Here is a 21,567-nt window from a genome sequence, read left to right on the forward strand (position 1 = left end):
CCAAAATTTTGCCTTTGGGTCTGCAGGCCTAAAACTGACCATCCCACTATGAGAATCATGTGGAATGGAAACCATCAAATGAATTGTTTACCTGCTGATGCTGATTGAGTCAGGTGTGCAAATACATACATTTAAATTGGGCGGGGTACTGTGAGATGACAACTGACAAGTTCTTTGTTTTCATAGCGTGCATGTGTATATGCTAAACTGTTAATTGAATTAATTGTTAATTAATTTTTGACTTAATCACAATTTGTAATAATTACGGAAAAACAAATATAAAGGACGCTAAAGTTGGCTAAAATTTGGTTTGAAACACTACTGGGCCGACCACTTTTATTGCGATATGAAATCCAAGATCTTCTAAAAGACGTACACAATTTCAAAATTTTGAATAGGTCAGTCCTAATTTAAACAGGACAATTAATAGACCGTTCTCATAAAGTAGCTATAAGTAGCTATAAAGTAGCTTTTCATAAGTAGATATGTACGTTCATCCTCTCAAAAACTGTGTATTTAACCATGCGATGAGTTTGCATGGAAATTTTTGGAAACATTACAGAGCACAAAGTTGCCGAAATGACTAAAGTAAACGGAGAAGAGGAACAAAATACGTCTGGTGTAAAAATTTACTACCGTTTTTGAGTAACAAAACCTCTCCAATATTTTCATGAACAATTTATAGTATTTCTCCTCACTTTATTTTATTCATGACTCGCCAAAATATTGAGTTTTGCATACATACATATTTACATAATGATCAATTATTAACTCACAAAACAAATGAATATAAACATATTTTCCTATTAATGCTCCGAAACCACAATATCCACCGGACTATCAGGCCCCCCTTTTTCCTCATCGGCACCACCACCACCACCCCCCTTCTGAACCTTGAACCTTTGCCCATTATTCCCCGGCTGAGGAATTGGTTTATCCCCCACGGTAAAATCCACCTTTCCGATATGTTGTCGCCTCGTACTATCCGGATAAATCAGGGATGGCGATGCGGAATCCGTGATCAAATCGTACTCCGAAGTATTTCCCATGTCGAGCACTTCCCCCACGGGATTTTCAACTCGCCCCTGTTTTTCCCCCTCGTCCGACCCCACATTTTTCGTAAGGACGACCAAGCCCTCCAGAATTTCTTGCAGTTGAACTTGCGTCTGCGCAGAGAAGAATTTGACCTCGTCCATGACCAGCAAGGAGGTCACGATTCGTTCGACGGAGGGTTTCAAGCGGAATAAAATTAAGGGTTGGGCCTTCGAGTTGAACACCTTGAAGAGGTCGACGATTCCTTGGGCGGCCGTGTAGTCGGCGAAGTGCATGTGGAAACAGTCAATGACGACGGGAAGGTTGCCGTAACCCCAGCGTTCGCCCGATTTCATGACCACCGTCCGTGTATACTCGGCTGAGGGGAAGGTCAAGGAACGGTCAAGGTCGACTAGGATGAAACGAGAGCCGGTGGTGGATAGCTGTTAGTAGGGAAAGAAAAGTTGATTTAGAGTGTCGTTTTTTGTGGGTTTTTCACATTTCTTGTACTGCAAAGTAAGAAACGCAAAAAATGCAAGGTGCAAGAAATTGCATAAAGGTGCAAGAAATAAGCGCCATCTAGCGACGCTAAGAACTATAGCGGAAGTAGTTTCTTGCTCTTTGAATTTTTTGAGGGTTAAAATAGCTGCAAGGAACCAGTTTTTTACAGTGATTTCTTGTAAGTGGTTATTTGTACCCGAAAAATTGTTAATCAAGTATATGATTATAGCATGGAACAAATTTAAAACTGGCGAAATTAGCGATTTATCTGCTTACTTTGCACCTATTCACTCTTATTTTCGGAGATGCCGCCCAGTACAGGAGGAAAACCACGCTGATTAAAAACCCCACTAGAAGACCGTACTGCAAACCAGCGAAAAGACTGACCAAAAACGTGACACCCCACGGAATCAAGTCCATTCCTTTACATTATAATAATTGCTTAATTATTAAGCTGCATAAATTAAGTGACGTTTACATAAATATATTTACATACTCTTGCACTTCCACAATCTTCTCGGTAATATGAAATCAATCGTAAAAATTGCTCCCTATTTTATTCGGGCAATAAAATAATAAAATAAACTTATTTTTAATAAATTTTATTTAACAAATTAACTTTTATTAGAAAATTTAATAGAAGTTACCATAATATTCATGGCGGCTATCGCTGGCTTGGGCATGTAGTAAAACCATGGGGTGCAAAACTGGAGAGAAATCAAGACCAAGACTCCCGTCACAATGCCCCCCATCGGGGTTTCCACGCCACTCGCGTGATTTACTCCGGTCCGGGGGAACGCTCCAGTGATCGGCATCGAGCCGAAAAAGCTAGACGCAATATTGGATAGCCTGAAAATAAATGTTTTAAATAAATAAAAACTAAACAGGACTATCTAAAAATAGCAATAATCAAGTAATAATAAATTAGCTAATTTAAATAATAAGATCGCTAACCCAATTGCAATTAACTCTTGACTGAAATCGATGCTCTTTGCTCCAGAAAACTGTTTCGCGTTAAGAGAATGTTCCATTAAAGCGAGAAATGGGAAAACCAAGACGACCGTGGTGTCTTGTCGTATCAGGTCGAAAATAGTGTAAGCTTTCATAAACTTTTCATCCTCCTCGCTGTCGTGGAAACGTGTAGTGTTTACTTCATAACGAAACGGTGGTGGGGTGGGGGATGGAATACCGGCTTGGATTTCGCCTAAAAAGAGTTTATTGAGGACATTCATTACGAGTTCGCATCGTTAGTAAAGTTAGTAGAAAAATAAAGTTAAAAAAAAATTGGCTTGAAAATTCATTTGCCAACTTGAGAATTTCCTAGGGTAGTATTTACTTCAGTTTTTTAGGTGCGATACGAGCATGCAAACTCGTAGTAAATAATCCTCATGTTTTTTTCTTATGAATTCGTAAAAATCAATATCTCAAAATCACAATATTCTGTATTTCATAAGTTTGCAAAAACTAAAAATCTCTAAGAATCGACCTACATCCTTGACCAAAAATATTCTAAAATTTCATATCTGATTTTAAGTTTCCATAAAAATTTTCTCACCCAAAATCCCGACGATTGTTTCACTCCCAATGACAGCGAATACTATGGTGCACGCCAAAGTGACAATGATCCCTCGCGAGACGGAGATCAACCAAATTATTTTGCTCCATGGCTTCCCACGTTTAACGACACGGGAAAAAATGCACTCCAATTTCTATATACAGAAAACATGCTTGAACAATTAAATCGTTACTCATCATGAATCAGAGGTCGACGCCGACCAATTTTCGGCGGTTCCATCCAGTTTTGGAAATCAAATTTATCGGCGGCGGCGGCGGCTATCAAAATGCTACCGGCGGCGTGGCGTCGTACAATCATACCTGTTCGCCTTCATTCATGTGACTGATTATGATGGTGAATGAAAATGAATTTCCTGTGATTTGAATCAAAATGAGTGAAAGTTTCAGAATGAAGTCAGATGAAGTAAAACGAAATGAGTTTTTTGGAAAGGAAATGACTAAATGTGAATGAAAATCTTCAGTCAGAAATCTAGATGACTAAACTTTGAATGAAAAATGTTTCTTTGAACAGGTATGCGTACAATCGACCTCTGTCAGAAAAAAATTAAAAAGACGCACTCGCAAAACCAGCAGTGCCACCAAACATCCCCCCGCCACCGTGATGTCCCACGTTCCCACTTCTTTGATATGCTTGACCGCTCCCTCCGCAATTTGGGTGAAGCTGACTCCCGTGAATTTAATTCCCAATAAGGGCTTCGCTTGGGTGTAACAAATCGTCAATGCGGCCGCGGATGTGAACCCGCTCGAGACAGGAATTGACACGAAATTGACGATAAAGCCGAGTTGCATAAAACCCAGGGCGAGGGTGGTAATTCCGGTGAGAAAGGTGAGTAAAACGACGTACTCTTCCGGTTTGTCGTGACCATAGGTGTACGTCATGATGCACATCACGGCTAGATTTTATGACGACAATAAACGAATGTTTAACTTAATTTTTATAAAATTCTTGCAAAATCTAATAAAACGTGGGTACCTGTTGGGCCGATCGTGACGTAATTCGTTGAGCCAAAAAATACATAGACGAAACATCCCATAAATCCAGAGTAGAGACCGTACTGGAAGTTAGAGAAATTTTCGAATCTAGTCGCTAACAGTTTCGTAAACATAGTGACAAATTCAAATTTCAAGCTATTCATTTCGGCTAAGAGTAGCCGATCGAGACATGAGTACGTATATCTTGAATCAAGGCCTTCAGTCACTTTACATAATTTATGCTGCATAACTATTCTTTAACATGGGGCCACTTTAGAATAATTAACCACCATGTTACGCAACAATCTTAATCATGAAATAATTATGTATTTACATATGAATGTGATAGGCTTGCTGTATAAACTGAGTCTTATGTAATCAAAATTAGGCAATCTCGCCATTATGCAAAGGTGCATTATGTAAAGTGGCCTATTTAAGCCTCATTATCAATTTCATACCCTTGGCGGCAACCCAGCCAGCAAAGCTAACGCTTGCGGAATTAGACTCAACCCAACCAGCAATCCCGCCAAAAAGTCGTGAATAAACTTCCTTCCGGTGTATTTGGGAAGCCATTTTGAAATCGGGAAAAATCTGAGACATCTCTTGACGCAGTATTCTTTGAAGGGGACTTCCGTATTGAACTTGTCGCTTTGGCAGGACTCGTCTTGTAGCGGGTCGTTAAAAATGGTGGCAGAACTGCCACCCCCACCGCCCCCTCCTCCTCCTCCGCCCAAAAGAGTAAATATGGGAAGTTGAAAGAAGGAATTTCTCCGCGATGGAGGCTGCGATTCAGTCACGTTTAAATTATTCGGGGCGGAAGCAGATCTATGGAAGAGGGACGCTATCGAGGGGGACCGCTGTCTTGTGGGGGTGTACACGGTTAAATATTCTTTCTCCATGGTTATGACAAACTTGGAGATTTAAACGTAGCAAATTTGACGATTTAAATATATGTATCTAAGCTGGGACGTGAAGCTTGACGAGCTGGTAACGACGATCTGGGAGACGAAGCATGATTTAGGAGTGAATTATATGTCATGTTAAATTGAAATGGGTGGGATGCGACAATTTATAATTAGCAAAAGAGTTATAAATTTTCCGGTATTTTGCAGCTTAGAGCGGTTTCTCTTTGACGCGGAGATTCCATGATGGAATTGGAACTTTATGTGAATGTTTTGTCCGTCCCGATCCTTCCGTCAGGTATACATATTTACAACATCAGTAAACATGCATTATGCAATATACATAGGTAACGTTATTGTCGGCTTGTAGAGTAATAGGAATCCACTTTCGGTCAAAATATTAAGTAATTATCCCCATGAAATCCTCTGGTATTTATTATTTAGGTACTGATCAAATTTGATTCAAATTTTAATGTGTAATCTGCACAAATAAGTAAGCAAACGGTACATATATGTATGTACATACATATATGCATGCATAATTACTCCTTTAGTGCAATAAAAACCCGAGGAATGCATTACTTCCGCTGCTTTGTTACCTCTTATGTATCACGAGGGGTTTATAAAACGCTTTATTAAAAAACATTTTTATGTTGAAACTATCTGACGCAAATTGTTATCATTTACGATTCTACCTTGACTTTGCTTTGAATTTTTGTCGAGAAAACCCTGCACACGAAAGGTATGCGTGGCGTTCATCTTTGCATAAACAATGTCATCATCAACGAGCTTATCTTAATTTCGGGTTTTATGAGGGACCAGAAAAACAGTTTCATGGTGTGAGTGAGATCATCCACGCCCCTGACAATGGAGACACAGCGAGATTTATGCATCTGTGTGTGCATAATATGTACGTCAGAAGGGCAAGATTATTTATTTCATTGTCAGAAAACAATTTAATCTTAAACGGTACAATGTCCTGTAAACTTTTTGGCAAATTGATTCAGTTCCAAGCATTACATTGAAGCGGCGGAGATGCAAAGTACATACCCATGAATTTCTGTAAATTAAAAGTTTCTGAAACTATCTTTGCCGAAGGGTGAAATTAAATAGAAATTCTTAATGGGCTTATCAGTATGAGTATTTAATAGTTTAATACATACACAACTGCATTTCCAATTTTCTTATAAAATTTCGAAACAAATGGTTTGCAAATCTCGGCTAATAAAAGTCAGAATTATCTGCATTTACATATGTAGTTGTAATTTTTACAACTAAATGCAGATAATAACATATTGCATTATAAGAATGTAATTTACCTTAGCATAATTAGTTGTGTCGTTAAATTAGTTAAAAATCAGTCCCTACTTAAATACTTAATTATTTCTGCCGCTCTCCATCCTCCTCCAACAATTTTGACGCAGCTTTACAACTATCCGCTCTGCAAGAATCCAATGCGTCTTTATTCTTCTTATTGATCTTATCTTGCGCCCGTTTGCTCAATTTTTTCATATCGGCGCTAATCATCCCGCCCACCTTGGCGAGAGAGTCGCCAACCATGTCCAGCGCAGAGGAGCCGTCCATCATCGCGGCCCGCTTCGACCTTCCCGCCGAAGTTCCAGATTGTCCCGCATATTGCGCCATCACTTTCGAACCAGAGGCCACCTGACCCTGTAACTTTTTCATTATGGCCGCCCCCACCTCTGGATTGTCTTCCATGGCGATAAGCCCAATTTCTGTTAAAGTTGTGCCAATTTGAGAGACCGTGTCGCCAATTTTTTTCGTAAAGTCTAACACCTTTTCCAGGTCGGGGTCTGGGATCGGAGTGATGCAAATAGGACACGCGTACAGTGCCCAGATCGGTGGCACAGTGCCAGAACCGGACCGGATGTTGGCGGCAAGTGTGACAAAAGGATGGTGGTGGGGGTGGTGCACGTAAGGAACTGTGGAATCAAAATTAGCATATTCTGAAATTTCTTAAAATATATTAAGCGAAAATTATTAGCTTGGGTTTCCTAAACTTAAAATTCGATTCAAGAAAGTAATTCTGCCGCTAACTAATTTTCATACGTAACGCATGCAACAATTAATCTGAAGGTATATACATACACACATGCATGTATTGATGATGGAATAGATAAGCAAATTGTTTGTATAAAACCTGAGACATTGACACCGAGAAAATTCACGTAGTAATTGGTAGCTTATAAAATCCACAAATTTTGCAACATATCTAATTTTATAAACTTTTGCAATGGATAAAGACGCCTTTTTGATCTGAGTAAGTTTACAAAAATGTGGTAACTAATTTTCCTCCGAAATATTTCTAAAATTTTGTCAAGGTTTGTACTGATGCAGAATTTACGAAGTTTACAATGTTACCCAAGCCTGAGTAAATTGCTTCACTGCTAAAAAATTAACTACCCAATACACATATTCTGTGTTAATGATATCAAACTATTTTAACGATTATGCAGTTTAATTAATTAAATACCTGGGTAATTTCCCATAACCGTGAATAGATTTACTACACCGACCACTACCTGGACCAACTTTCCTCCAGATAGTTTTTTCATGGCACCGATAACAGTAAAATTTACTGATTATTTCAGATTTTCAAGAAAACTGTTCTAAATTAAATTTTGATAAAAACAGACACAACGGAAGAAATTCATACCATATTTGATGATTACAGACTCGACGACATGAACAAAATGACGGTAAAATAATCAATTTCAGTTGATAAATTTATTACCAAATGTCCAACTTCTCAGAGACCGACTGACAGACAGACAGACGCAGTCAGATAATGATCTCCCTGAATACATGAACCACTTTCACTCAAAAACGCATCATCACACATGCACATTTGTGACTCGATCTCACTCGACGAGTTGATTGATGTTTGTTTTTTTCTGCCTGAGTAGTCATAATAATAATGACCACTCCGTCCATTCATCTCATTTCAAGTCAACGACGATCTATGATGGCAGGCCCGTAGCGACGTTTCGTCCGGCCTGGAGAGCTTTGTCGCGGTACGGCCTAATGTAGCGCATGAAAAAAATTCAATTAGGGTTTTCATACATAATTTTTTATTTCAGTTTTCAGTTGAAATTAAGCTACACCAGTTTTTAGCACAGGTTTTCCTTCAAATACAAAGTATTTTAAAATTAATTATACTAATTTACGTGTTATGCACAACTAATGCTTGTAATTTAACAAAACCCAGGTGTTAATTATAAATTTTGAAATACAAAATTTATGGATTAATGTTAACTTTTGTGCATTTTGTCACCGCAAAGTCATGGATTACTTGTTCGAACGAAATTTTTTCTGTATATTCTTTTTCAATTGATAATATGGCCAAATTGCTGAGTCGTGTTTGGCCCATCGATGATCTTGAATAATTTTTAATTATCTTCAACTTCGAAAACGAGCGTTCGTTGGACGCCACAGTCACTGGGAGGGTCAGGAAAATCCGAAGTGCAGTGTGACAATTAATAAAAAGTGGTTGTAGCCCATTGCACGTTAGAATATTTAAAATCTCTAGCGGAGTTGTAGAACCTAATTTCTTGTCTTTGGGATCCAAGAATGGTTCAATAGCTGACTTTAGATGTTTAATTTCATTTTCGAAACCCGTAATATCCAAGTCTATTTCATATTTCATTGCAAGATCCTTTGTACATTTTAATTTTTGTTCCGTTCCGTCGTTAGCTAATCGATCTCCCCATAAAAAATTAAAATCGTGTAAAGTTTCTGCCATAGTTTTAAATCTAGTCTGAAATTCCTCAGAGATCTTGTCGAGTATATTGTTAAAAAAATCAATCTTAAATTTCTCAAGGTTACTTGGTTGTTGAAGTGACTCACTCTCCTCGATTCGGAACCTAGCTGGTTTATTGCCACGATTTTTTCTGTAATCAAATCCAGAATCTTGATTTATTCCATTTTCTTCAGCTATTATTTCTGACTTCGAAACGGATGATTCAAATCCCGTTAGTTTGAATTCTTCTAGATAAGCAACAACGCCTGCGATGTGTTTTGTGGCCTGATCCAATGAAGTAGTTTCTGATTGTATTGCAATGTTAGCCTCATTAATTCGCGAAAGAATCGATGCCCAGATATTCAGTCCCAATATAAATTTGAACGTACAAATTTGAGTCAAATTGGAACTAGCGTCAGCTACCGTTTGAATATTTGACTCGTCTGAGTTGATTAATTCCTCCAGAGCAATTATAACTCCTTTGAACTCATCTAAAAGTGTGGACACTGCGATAGCTCTGGCCGCCCAACGGGTTGTTGACTGACCCTTCAGCGATTTTTTGACATGCTTTTTTAATGTTGCCCATCGGGATGTGGAAGCTGAGAAAAATGTGAATAGATTTTGAATCTGCCCCAGAATCAGTTTCCCGGCAAGAAAACTACTAGCAGCGTGCTGTCCAACAAGGTTAAGGGAATGTGCAGCACAAGGGATAAAACTTGCAAGTGGGTTAATTTCGTGAATTCTGGCCTGGACGCCCCGATATTTTCCACTCATATTGGCTCCATTGTCGTAGCCCTGTCCACGGCAATTTTGAATTTCAAGATTATCAGATTTAAGCTTATTTAGAATCATCTCAGCAAGTAGAATTCCAGTTTTTCCGTCAAAGTTGATGAAGTCAATAAAATCTTCCTCGATTTTGCACCCATCTTCATTAAAGGAAACCGATCGAATTATTTGGCTAATTTGCTCCTTGTGAGACGTGTCCGGCGTTGAGTCAAACATTATCGAGAAATATTTTCTTTCCTTGATTTTCTCCAAAATTTTCGTTCGTACAAGTTTTGCTGAGAGGTCAATAAATTCATTTTGAATTTGAGGTGACATGTAATTAGTTTTCCCCTTCTTCAATCTTTCAATATGTAGTGCTAATGGAGGATGGTACTTGCTCAATAATTTCACGAGTGAGAGGAAATTGCCACAATCTTTACTGTTAATATCTGTTGTTGTTCCACGCAGGGCAAGGTTATTTTTGGATAGGAAAATTATGGCATCAAGTAATCCCTTTAAGACTTCTTTCCAAAATCCAATTTCCATGGCAGATTGGGCTTGCAAGCTTCTTGAAATTTGCTTATTTGAATCTGCAAGTTTTCTGTATGTTTTCCATAGTATCACTGCTTGAAAATGGTGCTGGGATTCTTCGTGTGCTTGAATACCACGGGATTGATGGGCAAAATCATTGAATCCAACAACATTAATACCATGTTTCACAAATGTCGATGACGAGTTTAGAGAATTCTGGCTCGATGAAAATAAGCAGCACGGGTAGCAAAATAAACTGTTTGTACTCTCACTATACGCCAGTCCCTTGCAGAGTTAATGCTGTTGTCAGAAATGTTAGTCTTGAAATAATGATTATCATTGAAGCTGACTTGTCCGTTTTTTGGATACATTTGTAATCGCTTTTGGATAGCAAGCCCACTAAGAAGTATGTCCTTCTGAATTGCGGAAAGTGGATGTGTGTGTGAAGTACTGAGATCGGCGGAGTCAAATAATATTTCGGTCGGTATTTCGGATTGTTTTGCATCTAAAGGAAATCAAATAAATTAGTAGTTCCTATGTCCTAGACATGAAGATATTATATGCAATGGTTACCATTATTGTTAGGATTTGAAGTTATTTCCGAGCATGCAATTTCTTCTAACGACAAATCATCAGTTTTCTCAGTGGATGACTTCACATTGTCCGGTTGTTCCAAATTGTCAAGAGGTAATTCAGCCGACGAGCTTACGCCTACAAACAGGAGACAATATGTACATATTTATAAATCAAATTTACCCTAAAATACATATAAACTACAAAGGATAATTAAAATTGTAGCGTAGTAGGCACATTAAATTAATTTAACCCTTGATTTTCCAATATAACTAACGAAAATCAACGAAAATCATTTACATACATAAATTTGTGTTTTGTGCACTGCTAAAAATTACCTGAATCCGTAATTGACATGGAAATTGATATAGGGAGACATTTTTTAGTGAATTTTGCCATTGAAGAAGACAGTCGTCGATTTTCTTCTTCTTTAAGTTTCCGTTTCCTGATTTTTTATGCTCCACTGGCCTCCTTTCTTACAGCTACTAGTTTGAAATTTTCCTCCTTCGGTCGACCCATTTTAAATTTAATTAATGGTCTAATTTAATTATAGTAATTATTGCAAAAACAACTACAATTACAAAATTAGATTTATTGCAAGAAACATGCGATAGAATGGAGTGATTTTCCACCATTCCAAAACTGAGTCGTCCAATCTGAGACTATTTCTTATGATCGATAATTGACTTGCTGCATCTCACACCGTCCGTTCCCAAATAGGCAGTTGAAAAGCATTTAGCCAAGCACTGGAGTCATGAAAATAGTTTCCATTACATACTTACATCCATATGTATGAATCACTGAAATGCTAAATTTGGTGCAAAAACGAAAATGTCACAACTTTGTAGTGATTGTAGCATTTCAATTAAATTTGAATTCCTAACTCAACAAATGCTTTACATTACCTGAAATACAAATTACAATGTTGCAGCTAACAAACGGGACATTTTTAATGGTTGTTTTTATTTGAATTCAAGTTGCCTGGCATGTCATCGGTGGCAACTTACATATGTAGGACATGATTAGCCACTAATGATGCATATTAAAAGAATCCCATAAAAACGATAAAAATAAAAATATGCGAGCAGGTTATGATAAAGGTTGTTTCTCTTTTTATGTATTGGTTGGAGCCTTCTCGGGTGGCCCTTCCCCTACATGATCTGGTGATCATAGCAAATTTAAAATATATGAAATGCATATTATACAATTTTTATAAAAGCCCAAGCTTTCTTAGACCATCTTAAACCCAATAAATTATCTAAAAGGTCGGTATTTGTTACATATTGCCCTATTTCCAATCTTTTACAGCAGTAATATTACTTCTGTTTCGGAATTTGCAACGGCGATATTCTATAAAGTTATATAATGCCACTGAACTCTTGAGGGAAGAATAATGAATGCTTGAGTCGAATTGCGGAATAGTTAGATATGGATGGTCTTTTTATCTAGTGTACAACCGATGGACGCCGCACGGCCCTTCGGGCCGTACGGCCTGGAGAGTACCTCTCCATGTCTCTCCACCGTCGCTACGGCGCTGTATGATGGTAATCTATCCTCCTTTTTGTGTACTTAATTAAAAGGAAGCAATAAGTTAGTTGAAATTGGATGGCTTAATGCGAGCAAAAATTGCTGTATTTTCCTCACTTGGGGCGTATATGAGAGAGTGAGTGACGTATTTAATTTGTATCGCCTTATTATTGCCCATGTATGTACAACATGTAATGGATTAATTTAATGTGATCCAATTAATCAAGTACACGCACTTGCAGGAGAAGCTGTTATTTGTATGAAGTACCTGAAAACAGTGAATTTTTTGCTAATTATTTTTATAAGCTTCTTTTAAATAATGATAACAGTTATGTAAGCCCATTAAGCTAAATACGTACAAATAAATATAAATATAATGCCAAATTATGATACGCTAACCGTAACATCATATTTATTTATTGCTTATTTGTTCATTATTCGCTCTTTTATCTGTGTATTTCTTATGCAAGATTAAATTAGGTTTTGAACTTTAGCTACATATGTATTTGAAGTAACAAAACCCACTTGAAAGTAACTATATTTGTTCACAAACTATTGTATATTTACAAATGTAAATACATACTAAATACTTAAGTAGAGTTTCTATCCTGGAAAATTATGCATGATATATATGCGGTATGTATTTATTTCCACGGCGTGTTAAATAATGTCCGGCTTTCTGTAAATACATATGAACGAATTGACGACATGTACGAATTTTTATGTATGTATGTATGTATTTATGTACATATGTATGCGTACCTACTAAAAATAGTTGGAGTATATTTTTATTCTCAAGCCATATAAATTTATAAACCCATTTCTCATACATGAAAAATGAAAAACGTTCTTGGGCAAGAAAGTTGAGAAATTCTAATCCTATGTATAGCAATAGCAGTCAGCAGTAAAAAAAAATGTTCACAGTAACTCTCATTTATTGCCCTTAAAATTTGTAGTTCCTTAGAAAGGACTCCAATCCAGGACTGATTATCCAGTCCTACCTATTTCACGTTATTCGTAAAACGACTGGAATTTGTCAACCTTTTTTTTAGTCCTTTGAGTTGAATCGACCCTTTCTTTCAAACCTTCAAAGTCACCTCAAAGTAACCACGTGTGACATGGTAAAAAATAACGCTACCCTTTCACAACTCTCTCATTCGCTTCTGGATTCTTTCCATCGGCAAATTGGATAGTCGTGCAAAGTCATTTTCCACAGAAAAATTGTCGTTTTCTATTTAATAGTAGGTAAGTAATTAGTTAATTTAATACGTTTTTTCTCCAATTAATAATAATGCGTAGAAAACTTAAGTAATAATTAATCCACTGTTAGAAATCGTCAGGCAGGTATTGACTCCCCGGTGTTAAAGTTGCTTCCGTTTGGTATTAAAATTATTGTGATCTGTAGAAATTTACTACCGGCCTGGTAACAATTCAACACCCAGCTATTACATACTACACGGTATTACCATATGAATACCGCTAGATATTCTTTTAATATTAAATTTCTAAGAAGGGGGATGTCAGATATATGCTTTATTAAGTAGCTTCAGCTACTTTATGTGAAGACTTTGTCTGTCTGTCTGTCTGTCTGTCAGCAGGATATCAGGAGAACGGATCGAGATAATCGAAATCGGTTTTCGCCATCATACATAGGACCCCAGGGGGAGGATCCTATCAACTTTTGGGGGCAACCGGACCACACCCCCTTTGGCGACAGGGGGTGTGGTCGGGGCAAAATGAGATTTTTAGTGCAATTTAATCTATAGGTGAAATAGAGTAAAATTATGTGTTCCGGAGTTGTGCCACACCCCCTCGGCGCCAGGGGGTGTGGTTGGGGCAAAATGAGATTTTTACAAAAAATTAATCTATAGGTGAAATAGAGTGAAATTAAGTGTTCCCGAGTTGTGGTGGGACCGTTTGGGGTGAAGTACGTCTGAAGCTACTTCCGTATGCGCGTTTGCGACGGTTTATTATACTTGTGAACATATTTTAAAATTATTTGTTTATTATTACAGCGTTATTCAGCTACAAACCATGTTTCGCCCAAGCGTAATCGCTTTCGCTACCGACGCCACGCAAGTTTTTGCCAAGAAGTCGTACGTTGAACAAATAATGGACGCGGAAGAGGAAGATGCTCGAGTGAAATGCGTGGTAAGCAACTTGCAAATTTCACCGAATTTTATAAAATTGCACTCTTTAGCTAATTTCTAATATCGGATTATCATTTTTTTTGTACAGATTTGTGACAAAGTTTTCAAAAATAAAGCCAACTTTACCGCCCACAAGAAATACATTCACGGCAACCGAGAGCGAAAAACTTGCGCCACGTGTCACAAGACCTTTTCGACCAAGGGATATTTAGAGCGACATACTGAAACCGTCCACTGCTCGGAAGAGCGACCCCGGTTGTCCTGCACGTTTCCCGGCTGCGACAAGTCATTCCTGACCAAGGCGTACCTTTCGGAACATGTGAAATCTAATCATGTCGAAAGTCCGAAAATTCGCACAGTGAGCGAGAAGACCTTAAAGTGTCCCCTTTGCGAGAGGCTATTCGCAAAGATCGGCACTTTGAAACGGCACGAGGTAAGTTGCCAGGTGGCCTCAAGTTAACCTAATTTACATAAATTTAGCTCACAATGGAGGTCTCCCAGCGGATGCTCTCCGATTTTTCCGAAACTAATGCCAATCCAGCACAAATTTGAAATTGTGAAATTTGCAAAAGGCACTATCCAATAATTCGCCAAGGTATTTGCACCTAAAGAGGAGAAAACGGGCCCCAAAGTCGACAAATTGTAAACTTTCAAAACTTACTGAGCATTTTCTCGTCATCGGATGGAAATATGTATTTATCTCCACCGAACATGAGCTTTGGTAGATGGTACCTTCTGCAAATTTCATGCTAATTAAAGATGAGTACCGTACAAGGAGGTGATAATGTCAACTTTGACGGGCTAAAACTACCAGAAGCGAGCATTACGTTTCTTAGCTTTTTTGCCATAAAATCAGTCATATCCTCATCTGTACGTGTGCAAAAAAGCTAAGAAACGTAGTGCTCGCTTCTGGTAGTTTCAGCCCGTCAAAGTGGTGTGGGTTTTGGAAATTTTGCAAAATATTCGGGAAAAATTATAAAAAGACCAAGGAGACTGTCGTCATGCGACCCCGTGGTCAACAAAACTCTGCTGTTTTCTTGAAAGTTAGTTTTTAGCACGAGTCTGGGCTTATGGAACCCTCATGTCCGTCTGTTCGCCCGTCCGGCCCATCTACACGATAGAACCAAAACGGCCTAACAGATTGACTTGAAATTTTCACCATATGCATATTGGGCAAAACTTTGCAAAGTTAGGAATGGAGTTCGAAGATAGGCGAAATCGGTCAAGTGGTTGACCGGTGGGGGTCATCGGAGTGGGTGGGAATTATGCACCAAAATTTTAAAATTGTCATAGAAAGCTGAAATTTGGTACAGAGATTGCTAATGGCTTCTAATGAAAGAATGTGAAGTGAAATTGGAAAATTTTACAACCGGAGGTACCCTAGGGGGTGACCCATACCGATTTTTTAAAGTCGTCATATCGAGGTGAAATTTTGCATGGAAGTTGCTTATGGCTCTTAAGGGAAGAGTATAAATTGAAATTAGAAAATTCATCCGGAGGGACCCTATGGGGTCACCCCCTCCGATTTTCAGAAATTAACTTGAATAGCTGAAATTAGGAATTAGTCCTTAGTGCTTTCTCATGAAATAAACGAAGTAAAATATTAACAAAAAGTAACCAGAGTGGCAGTAGGGGGTAACTCATATCGATTTGTAAAAGTTGATATAATCAGTTGAAATTTAGAATGGAATCAAAAAATAACTTATGATTAGCATGTAGGAGGCTTAAATTTCGAAATTTTTACAGGAGCGACCTCCACTGGTCATGGGAAGTAGTTACGAGGAAGGGATAGCAATATTTTACAAAAGGCGTTAGGTGATTGTTTTGACGAATTCTCGGGTGAATATCTTTGGCGGGGAGTTGAATTTTGAACTGATTTTTGGTAGGTTGCAAGATAATACTCTCAAAAAGATATCTTTAAAATTTTAGGGTGATAGCTTCACAAATGCACCCTACAGTGCCCCCGGAGTTGGTAGAAGCCAAAAAAACACTTTCCAAACTTAATTGCTTATATAGCATGATAACCAAAGAGGTCAGAGGTGAATGATTGTTAATATAATAACCCTAGATAATCATTGCATGCAATAATAAAAGAATCCGTAATGAATCACACAACGTGGGCCTTCCATCATCGCGGATAGTTTGCCCAAAAAATGATAAATCAGACCGTGCGCGGAAAAATTAACCTGCTGACCTTGAAAGTTGACCCACCGGGTCAAATGCAGCTTGAGGGTAAAGCTGGAAGTGTCCTAAGTAATACTAAAACAAACAGTCAAGATTTTGTGTAAACAGTTTTATAGAAGGACCCGAGCTAATCAGCTGTCGCAGAATCCTAAAAGCTCGTGAACTTATTTGGAAAATTAATGGTCAAATTTTTTCGAAAATAAATTTTAATAATCTTTTGGTGTCCCCTGCTGCAGAACTATTTTATCTACAAGGTACAAGTGAAAAAATAATAAAATTATTGCGTTTTGGTTAGTTAAATTATTTCTGAAGTTCGACGTCGAAAACGACGGGAACTTTTCCAAAAAGTTTATAAGGTCTGATGAAAACTCAGTCCGTGGGGTGTAACCACTTATCAAAATTTTGTCAAAAGTACTTACAGTGCAATATACTATATGTACCTTGGATAAAAACCACGTTAGGGATTTTTAGCATCAAAGTCGTAAAATGTGGGGGCCTTAAAAGTGGAAGAGTTGCGTTAAAGAGCGCATTTCATTAGGACAAGTATAAATTAGACTGTAAAACGGACTTAAAAGATAAGCATGAGGCAAAAGTGGTTTTATATAGTGAAAAGCATGCTAAGTCCCTTAAAAATAGTCGCAAAAACTATTTTTGCATCAGGACCTCAGAAAAAAATATTTTGTTCAACGCCATTTTATAAGAACACTGGTTTGGAAAACTAAAAAAGGACACCTCTCCAAATTTGACCTTGCCTCATTTCGCAGAGTACACAAAATCGGAAGCCAGATATGCTTACCTATAGTTTGAGACATGGGCTTTCACATAAAAAAAGTTAGAAATCTCTACGACTAAAATCCATCCCGCAATTAAGGCATGAATTCGTCAAAACCATGTCCTAACGCCTTTTGTAATTAAAAATATTATTTTTAGAACTTGATCCAATACGAGGAATTGATACTAATGTTCATTCAAAATTAATATGCAGTAAAAAATCTGAAAGGTTATCTGGCGAAATATTCTTTTGCCATGACTTGAGTTTGTTTAAAAATACATTATTTTCCAACTTTCACAGTAATTTTACTGCATATTAATTTTGAACCAACAGTAGTTAATTCAAGATTCATTGCGAAATAGTAGCACATAATTTTACAGAAAACTATTGACAAACATGGGTTTATGTACTAACCAATCCTGGTTTGGGCTAAGCCCAGTGGCGCAACTACTTTTCGGGGGCCCCTAGGCATGCGTCAAAATTTAAACTTTATTAACATATGTATGTAGTAACTCGAAGTTCAATTTTTTAACTGGGATATTTCCATAAGCATTTCATCCTTCATATTCACTTAAAACTATGAATACCCGTTACAAATATATATCAAATCATACAACCAAAAACTTTTATCTAAAGTTTTAGTTCATTCTTTTATGTATCTAACAAGTAAACATACCGAGATGTCCAACGGGGGTGGTGGTAGACGCCTAGATATACCAGAATAACCACTATACATGGTCCAGCAAACTGAAGTTTACTGAAGGAATTTCCTTGTAAAATTCACTTTTCGTCAAGTTGTGACGAGCAAAATACATAATTTCCAGAACTTGTACAAATTCACAAAATTGTAAAAAATTGCATTACTTAAAAACTTAATTTTTCGCAAATTGTTTGAAATTTGAAAAAAATTCGCTGTGAAAATTATTTGGAATTTAAAAAATTCTGTTAATTTTCGAAGAGGACATGTGTTCGACCAGAACGTTCAGAGCCTGACTTCTCCTTCGGGGTATCGACCTCAAACTCGTTGGAGACCTCGAGTTCTTCCCAGATTAGTGCTTGGAAAGATGATAATTTCATCTGTTTAGGGTTGCCATCCGATCGGATAGGATAGGATAAAAATAATTTTATCCGGTCGGATAAGTCAACTGTTCGGATTATCCGAGTCGGATAATTTCAGAAATATTATCCTATCCGATATCCGTTGGATATCCGACGGATAGGATAGGATAATCAAATTAATTAGCGAAATAAATACAAAAATTTCAAATAATGCCAACAATTGTCGGCTAATCAATCTATGCTATCTTAAAAAAAATGCTGCACTGACCAATGACTGAATTACTAAGGGAATTGTAGGAATTAGAAGTGACACATATGTATGTATGTATTTGACAAACGCCTTCTGTAAGTCTCCACTTTTCTTTATTAGTTTAAATATGTATGATACGCAGTATGTAATCAGTTCAATTTATCACAATGTCAATATCCAAATTAATTAACAGAGCTAGATTGATTCTCTAAGCAATGGGAAAATAACCTTATGTATTACCATAGAAGGAACCGTTTTGTGTCTGGCATGGTCATAATTTATAACCGAATAGCAAAGATTTTAGAAACAATTATTTATTATCGTTGCAGTAGAGCCAAATATAATTTGGTTATAATATGTTACCCCACGCGAGTGTGAATTATCTACTCACTACCGAATGCCTTAAAAATTTCGCCTTAGTTATGTTTTATCTACAAATTCCATTTAACCATAATTTTTCTCTAAGGCCGACGACGGCTTACCCACCTACCACGACTACAATGTCAATTACCTTCTATTCTCCACCTTATTCATTTTCATTATTTTACTAAGAGAATGAAATTCTAATAATTTTACATCTACTGACTTTACTAAGATTTGTCTAGAATTACTTAAATATATATATGCATGGATGAAAATGAAATACAATTGGAGATGGAATATTTACTTTACTTTCGCACATACAACGTGTCCAAATTACACTTAACTCGTCATTTTTAAATTATCCGATATCCGTCGGATATCCGACGGAAAAAATCAGATAATCCAAGTCGGATAATTTGAAAAAATTATCCTATCCGACGGATATCCGAATCGTAATTTTCCTTATCCTATCCGACATTATCCCGGATAGGATAATCTCGGATAAAAACGGCAACCCTACATCTGTTTAATATTTTTGCAAAATTTCTATAAAGGTAAAAGGTCAAAGATATTGATTTTCTCCTTAAAACTCGTTTTCTTGGTAATATTTTTTTCATTTGTCGTTTAATTTTTGAGTTGACCCAAACCATCCTGAGCTTGACATATATTTTCGCACATTTCATTGCATTTTTAACAGGGTTATGAATTTTTGAATATAAAGTGATTTTTGAATAATTTACTTAGTGTTGCCGATGAGTTCTAAATTAGTTGGGTTTAAATTCACTAAAATTAGTCACCAACTCGTGCTAAATTGATATTTTTAGCATTGGTTGACTTCCAAATTGGGCTATCAACTCAAAAATAAAACCACAAGTACAACATACTAATTACATACGTAAATTACGTAACTAATAAAATGATATGAAATAACTTCTATTTCAAAATTTTTGAACAAGTTATTTTGAAACAAGATATTTAGATTTTGATACTGTGTTCACTCGGGGGCCCCCGCTGTCGCGGGGCCCCTAGGCATTGCCTACCCTGCCTATGTGCTATTTGCGCCACTGGCTAAGCCAAGCTGTACTGATGGGTTTTTTTAAAATTATTCAATCGAGATGAAACTTCGTACATAGTTTACTAATGATCCCTAATGGAAGAAGATGAAGTAAAATTGAGTAAAATTTTCACATCCGGGACCCGTTGGGGTAACCCATACCAATTTTCATAACTTGTCTCAAAAAGCTGAAATTCGGAACGGTGATACTTAATGGCTTCTCATGAAATTATATGAAGTCAATGATGAACAAAAAATAACCAGATGGGCAATAAGGAAGGGGTACCGATACCGATTTCTGGATTTCTAAGAATTAATATATTGAGCTAAAATTTAGTGTGGAGTTGAAAAATAACTTAGGATTAGAATTTAGGAGGGTTGAATTTCGAAATTTTATAGGACAGCCTCCACTGTTTTTGGTATTTGGTGCCAATTAATACTACCAACTGACCTTAGTTAAAGAATTAGTGAAAAATAGTAAAACATTCTGACAAACATGGGTTTACTAATCCATCCTGGTTCGGCAAAGCTGTACTTCTAGGTTTTCAAAAAATAATTCATTTGTCGTCACGTTATTTGTCTCTTTTTGAAATTGGTAAAAAATGATTTTTTCATGCTCGATAAATGTGACAATTAGTGAGAATATTATGTCGGGTGTAGGCAATTTGCGCCGAGAAAACGATAAGATAGATATAACCAGCGTCGTTGAATTAAGAATAATACAAATATTTTGGTGGAAATCGTCAGGTCGTTGGACAAAAATTTAGAAACGGACTCTGACCCTGTCTCGGGCTAAATAAAGTTCTTCGCATTTTTGTTGCCAACGGCGTTGTTATTTTTAATTGTTTAAAAATAATTTTTCGCTCAGGCCGTAAAAACCCCCTTGAACGGTACTCTCCTTTGTAATCGTTTTGACACCAATTAGGTCAAAATCCCAGAGCATGCGCTGGGAGAGCTGTATTGTCAATTTACGACCTAAAGAATCTAATTAATCCGTTTTTTTTTTCAGCTGACCCACGTCGATAAATCGACCCGACTCAAATTTACATGCAATCTCTGTCCACGCATTTTCTTGAGCAACAGCAGGCTAAAAAGTCACATCCAAGCTAAACACGAAAACCAGCGGAATTACAAGTGCACCCTTTGCGACAGGAGATTCGCGAGAGCGGACAATTTGAAATGCCACATGGAAGCGATACACCCCGCCGATAAGGAAGCCACGTATTCCTGCGACAAATGCGAGTACAAGAGTCACACCAAATTCTATTTAGCGCAGCATGCCAAACGTCACCGCCATGACGAGAGTAGTACAAAATGTGGGTGCTGCTTTTGCGGAAATAATACGTTAATGGATTTCTCAACATTGATTGGGTCCTTGAGTAGAAGGAATTCTCCGGAAAAGTAGGAATTAGGGAGATGAAGTTACGGTTTAATGTAATTTAGATAGTTCAATTTGTGTATGTTAATCTTAACGATGGGGACGCAAACCATGTACGAGTATATAAATACAGAAATATTTCTTTCCTTCCCAGCTTTGCAATAAAATTATCTAGACAAATTTTAGAAACAAATGAAATTTTATTTAAATGAAACAAAC

The 21,567-nt window shown here is 37.2% G+C and overlaps 4 protein-coding genes across 6 annotated transcripts; 1 reads left to right on the plus strand and 3 right to left on the minus strand.

Moving 5' to 3' along the window:
* Positions 1 to 685: 685 nt before the first annotated feature.
* Positions 686 to 5,077, minus strand: LOC110857440 (sodium-independent sulfate anion transporter). Its single transcript, XM_022106034.2, has 9 exons — positions 4,539 to 5,077; positions 4,082 to 4,163; positions 3,667 to 4,001; positions 3,089 to 3,242; positions 2,488 to 2,737; positions 2,181 to 2,382; positions 2,030 to 2,084; positions 1,810 to 1,955; positions 686 to 1,475 (listed from the first exon to the last, which is right to left on the minus strand). Exons 1-9 carry the CDS (start codon positions 4,977 to 4,979, stop codon positions 807 to 809), a joined length of 2,334 nt encoding a protein of 777 aa, XP_021961726.1. The 5' UTR covers positions 4,980 to 5,077; the 3' UTR covers positions 686 to 806.
* An 816-nt stretch (positions 5,078 to 5,893) lies between these two features.
* Positions 5,894 to 7,693, minus strand: LOC110857276. Its single transcript, XM_022105898.2, has 3 exons — positions 7,660 to 7,693; positions 7,477 to 7,581; positions 5,894 to 6,925 (listed from the first exon to the last, which is right to left on the minus strand). The coding sequence occupies exons 2-3, from the start codon at positions 7,556 to 7,558 to the stop codon at positions 6,363 to 6,365; spliced, it is 645 nt and encodes a 214-aa protein (XP_021961590.1). The 5' UTR covers positions 7,559 to 7,581; positions 7,660 to 7,693; the 3' UTR covers positions 5,894 to 6,362.
* A 270-nt stretch (positions 7,694 to 7,963) lies between these two features.
* Positions 7,964 to 9,744, minus strand: LOC110857441 (zinc finger MYM-type protein 1). The gene is made up of 2 exons (XM_035857903.1): positions 8,510 to 9,744; positions 7,964 to 8,024 (listed from the first exon to the last, which is right to left on the minus strand). Exons 1-2 carry the CDS (start codon positions 9,742 to 9,744, stop codon positions 7,964 to 7,966), a joined length of 1,296 nt encoding a protein of 431 aa, XP_035713796.1.
* A 3,492-nt stretch (positions 9,745 to 13,236) lies between these two features.
* On the plus strand, positions 13,237 to 21,530 carry LOC110857293 (zinc finger protein 28). Of its 3 annotated transcripts, none has more exons than XM_022105911.2 (4): positions 13,237 to 13,383; positions 14,154 to 14,289; positions 14,377 to 14,721; positions 20,980 to 21,529. In XM_022105911.2, exons 2-4 carry the CDS (start codon positions 14,173 to 14,175, stop codon positions 21,373 to 21,375), a joined length of 858 nt encoding a protein of 285 aa, XP_021961603.1. In that variant the 5' UTR covers positions 13,237 to 13,383; positions 14,154 to 14,172; the 3' UTR covers positions 21,376 to 21,529. The 3 variants fall into 3 exon arrangements, with proteins under 3 accessions (XP_021961603.1, XP_035713734.1, XP_035713735.1); XM_035857841.1 differs by having other exon boundaries at positions 13,240 to 13,379; positions 20,980 to 21,530; XM_035857842.1 differs by lacking the exon at positions 13,237 to 13,383 and adding an exon at positions 13,504 to 13,597 and having other exon boundaries at positions 20,980 to 21,530.
* The last annotated feature ends 37 nt before the right edge of the window (positions 21,531 to 21,567 follow it).

Source organism: Folsomia candida, unplaced genomic scaffold, assembly GCF_002217175.1.
Source record: "Folsomia candida strain VU population unplaced genomic scaffold, ASM221717v1 Fcan01_Sc018, whole genome shotgun sequence".
NCBI lineage: Eukaryota > Metazoa > Arthropoda > Collembola > Entomobryomorpha > Isotomidae > Folsomia > Folsomia candida.

Bases quoted from the DNA above. Each gene is read 5' to 3' on its own strand.
- LOC110857440 (XM_022106034.2), bottom strand. From the start codon at position 4,979: ATGGAGAAAGAATATTTAACCGTGTACACCCCCACAAGACAGCGGTCC. The intron at 4,002-4,081 runs GTACCCACGTTT...CATAAAATCTAG, and splicing joins CGTCACGATCGGCCCAACAG to CCGTGATGTGCATCATGACG. The intron at 1,956-2,029 runs GTATGTAAATAT...TATAATGTAAAG, and splicing joins AAGATTGTGGAAGTGCAAGA to GAATGGACTTGATTCCGTGG.
- LOC110857441 (XM_035857903.1), bottom strand. From the start codon at position 9,744: ATGTTTGACTCAACGCCGGACACGTCTCACAAGGAGCAAATTAGCCAA. The intron at 8,025-8,509 runs GTGCAATGGGCT...GCGCTACATTAG, and splicing joins GAGATTTTAAATATTCTAAC to GCCGTACCGCGACAAAGCTC.
- LOC110857276 (XM_022105898.2), bottom strand. From the start codon at position 7,558: ATGAAAAAACTATCTGGAGGAAAGTTGGTCCAGGTAGTGGTCGGTGTA. The intron at 6,926-7,476 runs GTATTTAATTAA...TTGATTCCACAG, and splicing joins GGTTATGGGAAATTACCCAG to TTCCTTACGTGCACCACCCC.
- LOC110857293 (XM_022105911.2), top strand. From the start codon at position 14,173: ATGTTTCGCCCAAGCGTAATCGCTTTCGCTACCGACGCCACGCAAGTT. The intron at 14,290-14,376 runs GTAAGCAACTTG...TTTTTTGTACAG, and splicing joins ATGCTCGAGTGAAATGCGTG to ATTTGTGACAAAGTTTTCAA. The intron at 14,722-20,979 runs GTAAGTTGCCAG...TTTTTTTTTCAG, and splicing joins GCACTTTGAAACGGCACGAG to CTGACCCACGTCGATAAATC.